Here is a 14134-nt window from a genome sequence, read left to right as displayed (position 1 = left end):
GCTGGCCACTTTGAGACAGAAACAATGGCAACTACGGGCCATACAACCTGCAATAAAAAAGTAAGAAAGCTTTATACAGATGACTGCTGTCCCACATGGACAGCTGACGACCCAGGAAAGGCCATTTATTGGTGCTGAACTCAAGCTCTGGGGCCAGGCATTTCTGTTCAAATGCTGGTTCTTTTGCTTCACTGCTAAATAATCTGAAAAATTTCTGAACCTCTCAGGGCCTCAGTTCACTACACTGCACTATGAGACGGGAGGTATATCCACCTCGCAGAGTAGAGAAGACTACATCAAATGAGAGAGCAATTGCGATGTGCCTGCCCCGGCACAGCTGTCAACGGTATATTTTACCACCACCACCCCCACGGGAGAGGAGACCCAGCAGACGTCCTAAATGCAGAAGGGCCCACAGTGACTTAAATTTTAAGACTCACATGGGGCTACATTTTCCAGGACAATAATTCTGGTGTTCAGTATTTTGAAATTTTTGTTTTTTAGAAAAGAGGTTTTAAAATCAACATGAACACAGGTGTGATTTCATGTTATATGTGCTGCTCACCAGACCTCTCCTACACCTGCCCAGCCCTTTGGAGGCTCACACCTAACAAAGCCCTTGGGAGATAATTTTGTGCCTCTGGCCAATCCCCCCAAGGTCTCCTCACTTCCTGCCCCCTCCCTGCTACCCTGACCCTCAAGAACCCAGCAGAGCATTGCCAAGTGACTCACTCAAGGGGTTCTCAGGCAGGAACTCCCAGCCTCGTGAACCCCAGGGCTGTAGCAAGGAGGAAACATGGAGATCAGTAGCCTATGACAATATTAATTCAATCTCTTCCCTCAACAAACCTCCTAAATCTCTCGCTCATCTCTAAATAATAACAAAAGCTTTGTAACAGGTGCTGGCAGGACAACAGGAGACTGGCTAGCCAAGTGTCACGCACCCTGGCAGAGGGCCAAGGCAAAGGGAGAGTTCCTCACACTGGGGTCTGGCAAGAGGGGCCCTGCAGGGAATGTCACCCGACTCCTATCGCTGTCTGCTCTTGGAGGTCTCCAGGGCCTCTTCATAGTGGTGGGGCCTCGGGGTGAGGCCTGGAGAATCACAGCACATGGTGAGGGTTTGGCCACTTGGGGGTACAGCACATAGGGACCAGGAGAGTAATGAGGGAACTGGGTCCTCAGGAACGCCCCACCTGACAGCTGTAGCTCCGGCCAAACCAGAGGCTTCCTGCTATGTAACCATTCACTTGGGAGGCTGGGTGAGCACTGCAGTGTGGGGAGGAGAGGGGTGGGCTGGGAGGAAGAGGACTTTTGTGGCTGCTGAGAGTTTGGAGGCGGAAAAACCAGGATGAGTAATCTCTGTTTCATGCCAGAAGAGGGCAGGGAAGGGCGAGAGACCTTTCCTGAGCCTGAACAACAGGAGAGACCCGGGAGAGAACAACAACTCGGGACCCAGCAGTACTATCAGTGTGGGGGCTAAAGGCCATTTTGAGTTCAATGCAGGCCAGCCAGATGGGGTCTTTACCTTTATTAGGAAAACTTGGATTGCCCTGAAGGACTTAAGTTTATCTAGCTTTCCGGCTAGGAAGTCAAAGGAGAGATTAGTAGAGCTGAGAACTGCTTTTTGTCTCCAGGGAACAGGGAAAGCATGGATGCTAGGTGCTTATTAGTGCAGACTTTCAGTGGGGCGGCCAGTTTCAGGCTGTGAGCCTCTCTCCAGCATGTCCTCCCCAGACTACTCGGGAGTGAAGCGCCCCTGAGCACCAAAGGCCCAGAGCAGCTGACTCAGACTACCATTTCGTCGCAGCTCTGGACCGAGACACTTGGGTTTCCCTATTTAGAGGCGTGGAACTAGGTAAACAATTTCAAACATCAGGGTAGAGAAGCTGCCCAGGAAAAGCAGGGATACAATATATATATATATATATTTAAAACAATAAATGTTCTGCTACTAGAAAAATAAGTTTGAAAGTGCCAGACTGATTCACTCTTATTCATGGCCTCCTCTCCACCCTTTCCTGGGTTGCAAGCCCACGCTGGCTCCCTGGGTCATGTCAGCCAACTGGGCTTACCTGGGCAGAATTTGTGAATGTCTTTGTTCGTCCAGTGTGCTGGGCCCTGTGTCAAACGCTGGGGACACAACACTGGACATGGTCTCTATCTTCAGATAACTTAACGTTTAGTGGGAGAGACAGCCAGTGATAAATTATAATTTAAATCCACACAAAACCTCACCTGTGATACGTGCCATGGATATGCTATGAATAATAATACGAAAGCACAGAGCAGGAACCTGACCTGGACTGGGGGTCAGGGAAGGCGTCTCAAGGGACTGGTGTTCTTGGGATTAAATTATCTGGGTCAGGTTGCTCGAGGGATGATCTTGTTATCGCAACAGCCCATGGGAAAGAGTTGGCAAACTTGGTGTTTTTCTAATGAAGCACTTAAGTGCCAAGAACTGGGGACAAAAACTCATCTTTTAGTGACAGAGTTCTGAAGACATTCAACTGTGACAAAGATGTTAGGGCACTTTGAATATTAAACTGTATTTTTGAGCTAAGAAATAAAACGTATTGGGGTCCCTCCCTCTCCTTTAAGGAATTTACGGGAAAGATTTAAAGATAAAATTTGAAGTGGAAGCAATTTTTTTTTAAAAGAGAAAGAAATAAAGGTCAAGCAAAAGCAAAAATAAGATGCCACAGAAAGAGTCGGGAGATGAAAAGTACACCTGTGGAGGGTAAGCCCATGAATTAACTTTCGGAAAAACTGATAAGGAGGGCAAGAAATAATCCTTACAGCCTCAGAAGTCAGGTAAAGACGTAATGATCTAATGAATTGAGGAAAATGCAGTTTTGCCCACAGCATTAAGACTTGGCGAGAAGTACACTTAATATTCCCAAGCCTCGGCCTCTGTAACTGGAAACGAAGGCGCCGGACTGGGTCAGCAGCTCTCGGTCCCTGCTGCGTGTCAGAATCACGGGAAGGATCGTCAGACAGACTGTGAGGCCTCACCCCAGACTGAGGAGGTCTAGAACTGGGCCCAAGACACTGAATTTACAGCACGTTCCCTGGTCACACCGATGCTGTTGGTTCAGGGACCACATTCTGAGGGCCACGCGACTGGAGACTCTCTCCACAGTCCCTGCACGAGCGTGGATTCCAGAAGAAGAAATACACTACCACGACCGACCGTTACGAAAAGTTTCAGGAGACTCACAGTCTCCCAAATGACATGTCCTCACAGGTGCAAGTCTCGGTCGATGCCGCATGCCTCACACGCTTTGCAGTCTCCGCAAGCGCCCTTCTGTGACGTTTAGCACAGCACAGCACCATTGGACCCGCAACTAAACAGAGGCTTTAGGTCACTGGATAAACTTCTCACAGGCTCAAGATCTAGAAGAGCTAGTTGAAAACTAGACTACTTTCTCAAAAGCTACAGAGCTAAATAATTAAGTTTTTTTCCCAGCTCTAAAAAGATGGACAATCTAGCCATGGCCGGTGTGACTTGGTTGGAGTGTCGTTCCCATACACGAAAACACTGCTGGTTCCACTCCTCAGGGCACATGCCTAAATTGTGGGTTCAATCCCCAGTCAGGGAGTCTATGGGGGGTGGGGGAGAAGGGGCAACCAATCAATGCTTCTCTGTTATATTGATGTTTCTATTTTTTTTGTTTTAAAGGAAGCAGAATATTTTTTTAAGATTCTATTTATTGCCCTGGCTGGAGTGGCTCAGTGGATTGAGCACGGGCCTGCAAGCCAGACGATCACGGTTTGGTTCCTGATCGGAGCACATGCCTGGGTTGCAGGCCAGTTCCCAGCGGGGGACACATGACAGGCAACCATACATTGATATTTCTCTCCCTCTCTCCTTCCCTTCTCCTCTAAAGATAAATAAAATCTTTTAAAAAAAGATTCTATGGACTTCCGCCAAGATGGAGGCATAGGTGGAAACACTGTGCCTTCTCCCACAACCAAGTTTGAATACAACGAAGGTTTGGAGAACAAAGACACAGCCAAAGAACAGAAAACTGAATTATACGGAAGTCCGACAACAACTAACTGTTCAACCGGGACGGTAAGAGGGGTGGAGCCAGCAGCAGAGCAGGGTCAGGCAGAAAAGATCCCCAGACCTAGGCTCACAAGTAGCCCGGACCCAGTCAGGGTGTGGGGCAGACAGACCGCGGTTGCACATTTGAGCACAGTGAGATGGACCACCCCAGGTGGCGAACCCAGTGGAGGGCTAACAGCGGCGGCGCACTCGCGTGCAGTGGGACGAAACTCGCGGACCCAGGTGATGGTGGCAGCTGCGGCACCGGCCACCAGCGGGGGCTACGGCAGACGGGACGCCATTGCCCCTCTTTGACCCCGCCCCCACATATAGCGTCACAACCCAGGGACTGAGTTGCCCTGCTCTGGTGAACACCTAGGGCTTCGATCCCGCTACGTAACAGGCACAAACAGCCCCGAACAGCCCAAAAGATGGCGCAAGAAGAACTCAAAGTCCCAGAGCCGATAACTCTAAGTGACTGAGAGATTGCCAGCCTCTCAGAAGCACAGTTCAAGGCACTGTTTATCAGGATGCTCACAGAACTGGTTGATTATAGTCACAAATTAGAGGAACATATGAAGGCTAAACTAATTGAAATGAAGGGAGATGTCCAGGAAACAAATAGTGATGGAAAGGAAACTGGGACTCAAATCAATGGAATGGACCAGAAGGAAGAACAAAACATCCCACCAGAAAGGAATGAAGAAATGAGAATTCAAAAAAATGAGGAGAGGCTTAGGAACCTCCAGGACATCTTTAAACGTTCCAACATCCGGATTATAGGGGTACCAGAAGGGGGAAAGAAACAGCCACAAGTGGAAAACTTATTTGAACAAATAATAAAGGAGAACTTCCCCAGTCTGGCAAAGGAAATAGACTTCCAGGAAATCCAGGAAGCTCAGAGAGTGCCAAAGAAGTTGGACCCAAGAAGGAACACACCAAGGCACATCATAATTACATTAGCCAAGACCAAAATGAAGGAGAGAATCCTAGAAGCAGCAAGGGATAAGGGGACAGTCACCTACAAAGGAGTACCCATCAGACTGTCAGCGGATTTCTCAAAAGAGACCTTACAGGCAAGAAGGGGCTGGAAAGAAGTATTCCAAGTCATGAAATCCAAAGACCTACAGCCAAGATTGCTTTATCCAGCAAAACTTTCATTTAGAATGGAAGGACAGATAAAGTGCTTCTCAGATAAGGTCAAGTTCAAGGAGTTCATCATCACCAAGCCCTTATTATATGAAATGCTAAAGGGACTTATATAAGAAAAAGAAGATGAAAAATATGAACAGTGAAAGGACAGAAAACTCACAGTTATTAACAACCATGCCTAAAACAAAAGCAAACCAAGAGGACAGCTAGATCAGGAATGGAACCATAGAAATGGAGATCACATGGAGGGTTAGCAACAGGGGGGTGGGAGGAGGAGAAGGGGGGAGAAGGCACAGAAAATAGCATAGATGGTAGGTAGAAAATAGATAGGGGGGAGGAGGGCAAGAATAGTGGGGGGAATATAGAATCTAAAGAACTTAAGACACATGGTTATAAACTAAGGGGGGGAGAATGGTGGGGGAGGGAGTGTGCAGGTGGAGGGGAATGAAGGGGGGGAATAGAACAACTGTAATGGTATAATCAATAACATATATTTTAAAAAAGATTCTCTTTATTTATTTTCAGAGAGAAGGGAAGGTAGGGAGAAAGAGAGGAAAAACATAGATGTAAGAGAGAAACATTGGTAGGTTGCCTCTCACAGGCACCCTAAATGGGGACCAGGCGCACAACCCAGGCATGTGGCCTGACTGGAAATCAAACTGGAGACCTTTCACTTCGCAGACCGACACCCAACTGAGACACACAGGTCAGGGTGCTTCCTCTCTCTCTAAAAGCAATGAAAAAAGCAATGAAAAAATGAGCCCTGGCTGGTGTAGCTCAGTGGACTGAGCACGGGCTGCAAACCAAAAGGTCACCAGTTCAATTCCCAGTCAGGGTACATGCCTGGGTTGTGGGCCAGGTCCCCAGTACGAGGTGTGGTGTGCAAGAGGACACTACACATTGATATTTCACTTCTTCTCTTCCCTTCTCTCTAAAAATGAAGAAAAAAAATAAATAAAAAAGATTGCATATCTAAAGCCTAAAGCTTAGACATAGCCCGCAATGACAGGAAAAAAATAAAAAGAGAGACCTATGTGGGAAAAACATAGAAAAAGATACTCTCATGCATATATAAAGACATTGACACATGGGAATACACAGCAAGATGGAATGGCAGTGAGGGTCTTTGGGTACTGACTCTGAAGACTTTTAAATACACTGTATTTAAAAGCCTGGCTTTCCCTTGTAACGTGAGGCTTTCTTGAGTGTCTTTCTTGGTCAGCACTTGAAGGCAGTCATATACAACAATGGGAACGCTGAATGACACCCCTATTCATCCCCATGTCACAGGGACCCACAGAGGTTGAGAGGGACAGAAACAGGACCAGAAGTGCGGTCTGATGTCAGGTCAGTTTGCTGTTCTGTGCACAGCAGTTCATATACTCACACCCAGCCCTCTGGGAAAACTAGGAGTTCTTCTGGCCTCTTCCGTATGTGCTAAGGTCAAGTCAGAATTCTCACTAAAAAAAGTGAAAGCACTCAGGGAGTGAACTTCATGGTCACACAGTCTCAGCGACTCCTTTGGGGACTGAGGGGGCAGTGCCTGAGGGCAGATCAAGCTGGCGTGGGCTCTCCCAGGCCCGCCATCTCCTGGGATCACACACAACCAAGGATGCTCATCCACACCCTCCTCCTCCTGACAAAAGAGATATGGAGGGAAGGCTGATGGCCTTGCTTCACCAAGGGCTGGGATACAAGACCCCAGAAGTTCCTGACATCCCTGTACTTCCTGTTTAATTTTTTTATTTATTGATTTTTGAGAGCGAGAGGAAGGGACGGATAAATAGAGAGAAACATCAATTCATTTTTCCACTTAGGTATGCATTCATTGGTTGGTTCTTGTATGTGCCCTGACCAGGGATGGAACCTGCAACTTTGGTGTATTGGGTCGACGCTATAACCAACAGAGGAACCCGGCTAGGGCTGTACTTTCTGCTTATAGTAAATGGCCCAAAGTCTAGCACATTCCCATACCAGGAACCTGAAAACAGCAGGCTTGTGGCCAAAAAACCTGGGGTTTCAGCTTTTTCCTATACAGTGTGGAAATGGTTTCTGTGGGGACCCTAAAATTCAAGAAGACTGAAAGCCTGTAGACATACGAGGTCTCACCAACAAGAAATGGCAAAAAGTCAGGTGACCGTGGTAGCTTGATTCCTCTTGAACCAGCCCTCTGTTAAAGTGTTGACTTAGGTCTACTTCTGAGCTCAATCTGGAAGCCATTATCTGCCCTCCTAAGAATCCAGGGCCAATGAACAGCTCCAGCATCACACTTCTTCAGAGAGAGAGAGAGAGCGCGCGCGCGCGCTCTCTGGAAAAGAAAGCTAAAAAACTAGCCACCTATAATTTTTTGTCAAACCTTACATGCCCCAAATGAACAACCAGAGACTCATGTTCTTGCTCACTTCTATGAACATTTATCCTTCCCCACCCATTGGGCCCTAAGTGACCAGATACTCTCTTATCTTCAGAACAAGAAAGAGCCCTGGCTGGTGTGGCTCAGTGGACTGAGTGCTGGCCTGAGAACCCAAGGGTTGCCGGTGTGATTCCCAGTCAGGGCACAGGCCTGGGTTGCAAGCCGGGTCCCCAGTGGGAGGGTATATGAGAGGCAGCCACACATTGATGTTTTTCCCTCTCTTTCTCCCTCCTTTTCTCTACAAATAAATAAAGTCTTAAACAAAAAAAAAAAGAACAAGAAAGAAACAATGTGCAGAGCCTTGGACCCTCCATCATGGTGGCGGCCGGGAGGCATAGTGGTCAGCTTAGACTCAGGGACCTCCAACTGCATTTGAAAGACACATGGCTCCTATCAACTTAAAAACCAATTATTTTGTCAATTAAGTATATGCTACCTGAATTGCTACTTAAGTCTTCTCTCATTTACTTTGTGTTATTTCTAGGCTCTTCAATTCCACTGTGGAATCTGAAGGTAAGGAGAGCTCTCTGGTCCAACACTGCCCCAAATGTCCAGAACGACAGCCGGACAGTGCCTGGCACACAGGAGGCATTGAAACAAAACTGCTGGGTGAATGTTTATTGATTTATTTTCCTATTAAATTAGATTCTGGTTTACATAAGGCAAAGAGAAGAATTTTTCTACAGTTGACAGGAAGGAGAAGCCTAACAGGAACTGCAGGAAACTGGCTCAGTAGGCTACACCCAGCCGGGGGCAGGAGGCTGCTGAGCCGGCTGCTTCCCGAGGGAACAGAGATGTGAGCAGGCTGTCCCGTGGGTCCTGTCGGGGAAGCCCGGTGCTGACAAAGAGCCTTCCTGCCCTCTGGAACACAAGGTCGCCAAGTCTGGCAGGAAGGGTGTGTGCCCAAACGAGTCAGGGCCTGACAAAACAAGGGAAGTGGCACCCTTGCTACACCCCCCCTCCCCTTTCTGTGATGATGCACGTCACAGAAATGAAAGAACAAACCTATCGATCACAGCCGATTTCCCCGTGTCCGGGTCTCTGAACTCTGACTTCAGAGAGGCAAATTTTTTACACTGCCTAAAATGTAATAAACCCTAGTCCCCGTGACAGGCCAACTATTAAGGCATCTGCTTACTTTTTGCTGGAGATTTACTTATGGGAGACGGGGAAGGCGGTCTTCCCCGCCACTACGGCATCTCCTCCCACAGCGGTGGGACTGCCCGGTGGGCGCTGCCCAGCACTGCCCCAGAGTGCCAGCACCTGCAGGCTCAAGGCCAAGAAGGACTGCCCAGAGGGAGGTACCATCTGCCCATGCTACAGCCTGACCTTCCGTACCTAGAGCCTTCACAGATATTTGCCGGGTGAGTGGAGGGGGGATATTGATGCACACCAGATCCACGTCCTGATGCAGCAAGACTTCATCGGTCCGGCTGGTGTAGAAGGCGATGTTCATCTCCTCCGCAAGCTGTTTTGCCTCTTCCTCAGTCTTGCCCCACAGGGCCTCCACGGTGAACCCTTCTGCCCTCAGCAGGGGGACCAGAACCCGGGCGGAGCTGCCAGTCCCAAACACGCCCACTCCTGGGAGCATCTTCATGCTGGCTTCTCTGTTCACCAACTCATCTCCTCACGAGAGCCTCCAACGTGAACATGACCGTCCCACAGTCCTGGTCAAACATGGCTCCTGCAACAGCAAGCAGTACACTGGCTGTTAGCGGAGGGGGCTCTCGGGTGTAGATTCTGGCTTGTGCAGAATCTACAAGTTCTCTGTCCAAAAGCACAAATGCAACTCTGCTACAAAAGGAAAAGCTGCAGAGCCTTCTCCCAGAGAGACTTAAGGATATTAGCAATATCCTTCTCCTGGAAAATGAAAACAATGAGTAAAGCTGGGTTCAAATAAATCCCTGTTCTGTCACTTCATTTTCTGTGTGACTCTACTCAACACATTCTACCTTCAGGGACTTAAGGGTAAAAGTTCATAATTTTGTCCTGGCTAGTGTAGCTCAGTGAATTGAGCCTGGGCTGCAAACCAAAGGGTCGCCAGTTCAATTCCCAGTCAGGGTACATGCCTGGGTTGTGGGTCAGGTCCCCAGTGGGGGCCACGTGAGAGGCAACCACACACTGATGTTTCTCTTCCTCTCTGTCTCCCTCCCTTTCCCTCTCTCTAAAAATAAGTCAATCTTTAAAAAAAAAGTTTATGATTCTATATTACATTACAAAAAAAAGAGGAAACAAAAACCAGTAAAAGATTGAAGAGAACTACCTAGGTGCTATACAGATTATAATTTAAAAATGTATGTTAGCAAGAATAGGAAAATGTTCACTAGAAACAAAAAAAAATTCTCAACTACCAAAGTGGCCACAACAAGAGCAGCAGTGACATATGAAACAGTATTTTTATATCGTTATTTATGCCAACATTGAATATGGCAGTGAAAATTGGGAAACAATCTAGATGTTTAATAACAGTAGTGGGTTTGATAAATAACACTACAGTGCCGCTGAAAACCACGAGGAAGAGGGCCCTCAATGACCTGAAAGACATCACCACATATTTGTTAAAAGTGGGAAAACAGTGGGGAGGTGGGTAGTGGAGGCAGAAGAGGGTGTAAGGTGGATAAATGGTGATGGAAAAAATATAATAAAAATAAACTTTAAAAATGATAGTGGAAATGGGAAAAACAAAACAATACGTGAGGTATATCAATTTTTTAAAAAAGTATAGAAGACATATATACAAAACATATATTGACATGAGAATACACAAGGATATCAATAACATATCTATAAATGTATTACAAACCTAACAACAGAAGGACCAGAATATACCAGAATTTCATGATTACTCAAGTTGAAGGGACTCTGAATGATTTCTATTTTTTGAACATTGCCAAATTTTCTGCAATGGATATGTTTACTTATTTTTCCTTCTGATCACAAGGGTTATAAAATGAAATAAAGAACTAAGCCAAAGAAAACTCTCTTAGAAACCAAGATGAACTTCAGGTGTGCTCGGGGAATCGGGCTTCCCTGTGCGGTGCCCTCCCTCAGCTAAACCAGTGGTCTCCACTCCGGCTGTGTGCTAGGGTCACTGATGAGCCCAGACCCACTGAATCAAACCGTGGGATGAGGCTGTGGCATCATCACTTTTATTGTCTTTATTATTATTTCTGTGTGTGGTAAAAGACACAGAAAACTTACCATCTTAACCCAGAAGTGGAATTGCTGGATCATGTGGTAAACCAGCTTTTAATTTTTTGAGGAACCGCCATACTGTTTTCCACAGGGGTTGTACCATTTTAAATAACAATTTTATTAACACTTTACAGTCCTTTATTCCACCAATTATCTTTTAAAAATCTGAATACTTCGGATCTTGGTCACTGCAAGTCCAATTTTTAAAAAAGATTTTATTTATTTATTTTTAGAGGAGGAGAAGGGAGGGAGAAAGAAGGAGAAAAACGATGACGTGAAAGAAACATCAGTTGGCCACCTCTCATATGCCCCCAGTGGGGACCTGGCTTGTAATCTAGGCATGTGCCCTGACCGGGAATCGAACTGGTGATCTTCCAGTTGGTGATGCCCAACTCACTGAGCCATACCAGTCAGAGCTGCAAGTCCAATTTTTACAAGTTTTATCCAAATGGCTCTGCCTGGTGTGGCTCAGTGGATTGAGTGCCGGCCTGCAAACCAAAGGATTGTTGGTTCGATTCCCAGTCAGAGCACAGGCCTGGGGCGCGGGCCAGGTCCCCAGTTGGAGGGGTGTGAGACAGGCAACCACACATTGATGTTTCTTTCCCTATCTTTTTCCCTCCCTTCTCCTATCTCTAAAAATAAATATAGTGTTTAAAAAAGTTTTATCCAAATGTATGATTTCGCTTTTCTACTTTTATCCACATAACATTTGCTTCATTTGCCTCTATCTCCTCACATATCAGAGTCAATCTACTTGTCAGTTCCACGGAGACATGGCATTCTTGTTGTAAATGCATCACGATTAACTGACTATGTCATTCCCAACTGTGAGCACTAGGGCTGTATACAACTCTTCATCACTTCCCTCCCCATCTGTAACATCCTCCCACCTTTCCGGTCATTTTGGAGTGCCACTTTTGGGCTCCCCTGCTCTTCCCCTGGCTCCTTCACTGCTGAGGTTCTTGAGGTCCTGTCAGAGGCACCCTCTTTTCTCATCCCACATTCTCTTTACTGCTCAGATCCAAGGCTTTAGTTGGTATACTGGTGACCTCCAAATCTGCAGCACAAGCCCTGCTTTCTCTCCAGAGCTTCACACCAACGTATTCTACTCCCGAATTCTACTCACTGCTGTTCTACACGCTCCATAAAACCACATGACCTAATCTGACAGCAGTGGTACAGTGAGACTGCAAGAACACATGCAGTGAAGTCACTGGAGATCCTGGGTTCAAATCCTGGCTTCACTGCTTCTTAGCTAAATGCAACTCTTCTCATGGGTAAAACAGGTCTAATGCTATAATAGCTCCCAGGGTCTTTCGAAGATTAAATGAAGTCCAATGTTAAATTAGTAGTAAAGTATTTGGTATATATAGTCAGCATTCAACAAATATTATAAACCTTCCTTGAAACAATTCTTCCTATATTCTCTCATGGAATGTCATCCAATCGAGAAAGCCAGCCAGCATCTGCAACCTCCTCTACTGCTCACCCTACAGGCAACTCAACATCAAGTCTGGTTGACCTTAGGTCTTTGTTATCTCTCAAGCCACCCCCCTTTCTTCGTCATCCTTTCTGCTACCAGCACCACTCACCTGAATGACTGCAACTTGATCTCTCTTACTTCCAAGGTTTCCTTCCTTCATCTGTTCTTCATATTGCATATGGATCTTTCTGAAATGCTAATGGGTTCACATCACTCCCTTCCATTTTAAACCCCTTGGTGACTTCCCATCGGACTCAGTATGACTTACAAGACCCAGCAGAACAAAACCTCAAGATTAAGTCTAGCTTTGTGCAGGCACTCTCAAAGGTTATCTTCCCGAAAGATGAGTTTCCAAAACACACACTAAAGACAACCCAGTAAGAATGCTCTGTGAACGAGTTAAAAGTTGGGCATACAGTTACTCGAAATGATGACAATGGCATTCAGAGTAACTGGTGATGAGTGGGTTTTATTTTTTCTGGGAGAATTAAATATGTAGTAGGGAACTGTTGTTTACTGAGATTCTTTCAGATTATATTAACACCATACCCTCTCACAAAGACTTGTACATGAATGCTCATAGAATTATTCATAATAGCCAAAAAGTGGGAGCAATCCAAATGTCCATCAACTGCTAAAAGGATAAACAAAACGTGGTCTATCCATATAATGTGGTATTATTCCGCTGCACAAAGTAATAGAAGTACTGCTACGGACTACAATATGGATGAACCTTGAAAACATCATGCTAAGTGAAAGAAGCTAACCACAGAAGGCCAGAGTGTATGATTCCATTTGCATGAAGTTTTCACAAAAGGGAAATCCATGGAGACAGTAGATCAGTGACAGGAGATGAGGGAGGGAGAAATCGGGAGATACTGGAACCCAACTTTATTCTCCTACATGTGTTTACTCGGTTGTTGTAGCGTCATTTACTGAAGAGACTATTTCTTCCTCTGGGATGACGTTGGCACCTCTGTTGAAAATCAGCTGACTGTAAATATACAGGTTTATGGACTCTCAAGTTTACTTCATTGATCTCTTTGTCTAGCCTTATGCCAGTACCACCCTTAGCTAGTGTAGCTTTTTTAAAAAAAGGTTTTCTTTCTTTTTGGAGAGAGGAAAAGAGAAGGAGAAAGACAGAGAGAGAAACACCTACATGTGGTTGCCTCTCGCAGGCATGCCGCTGGGGACATGGCCCGCAACCCAGGTATGAGCCCCGACTGGGAACCAGAGACACTTCGGTTTGCAGGCTGGCACTCAATCCACTGAGCCATACCAGCCAGGGCTAAATTACTTTAGCTTTATAGTAGGTTCTGAAATCAGTAAGTGTGAGTCTTCTAACTTTGGTCTTTTGGCTACATTGTTTTGGATATTCTGGGTCCCTTGTATTTTCCTATGAATTTTAAGATTATTTCGTTAATCTGGGATTTTGATAGAGATTGCTTTAAATCTGTAGATCAGTTTGGGTAAAACTGTCATCTAAATATTGAGTTTCCTAATCCATGAACATAAGATGTCTTCTTTAATTTCTTTCAATAATGTTTTAAAGTTTTCGGAGTATAAATTACACACTTTATTTCTAAGTATAAATTTTGTTCGATGCTATTGTAAACGGCAGTTTTTCCTTAACTTCATTTTCAGATCCAGTAGCTCTTTTACTTCTAAGGTGGATATAAGTGTACTATGCAAAGTGCATGTCTATGTCAGTGCCAGTGTGGCCCAGCAGAGCACCCTGTGCTGCTAGATCCCACATGGAGGACCCCTGTGCCTTTGTGAACCACTGACAGAAGCACGACTTGGGCTTCCTCTAACTCCAGACCCCTTGTCAGGGGGGTCTGCC

The 14134-nt window shown here is 45.9% G+C and overlaps 1 protein-coding gene across 4 annotated transcripts in view; it reads right to left on the bottom strand.

Annotated features, from left to right (window-relative positions):
* Positions 1 to 14134, bottom strand: part of GFOD2 (Gfo/Idh/MocA-like oxidoreductase domain containing 2) — a 36802-nt gene that overhangs the window by 4663 nt on the left and 18005 nt on the right. For 3 of the 4 annotated variants that reach the window (XM_037041485.1, XM_037041484.1, XM_037041486.1), the window contains exon 2: positions 8952 to 9297. In XM_037041485.1, coding sequence (XP_036897380.1) covers positions 8952 to 9210 — 259 coding nt within the window. In that variant the 5' untranslated portion in view covers positions 9211 to 9297. Of the gene's footprint in view, positions 1 to 8951; positions 9298 to 14134 lie in introns of those variants that run through there. The other variant, XM_037041487.1, reaches the window with a different exon arrangement.

Source organism: Sturnira hondurensis, unplaced genomic scaffold, assembly GCF_014824575.4.
Source record: "Sturnira hondurensis isolate 20B ecotype Veracruz unplaced genomic scaffold, ASM1482457v3 Scaffold0003090, whole genome shotgun sequence".
In the NCBI taxonomy this organism is placed as follows: domain Eukaryota; kingdom Metazoa; phylum Chordata; class Mammalia; order Chiroptera; family Phyllostomidae; genus Sturnira; species Sturnira hondurensis.
Note: the sequence above shows the minus strand (reverse complement) of the source record. Positions and strands in the feature narration are given on the sequence as shown.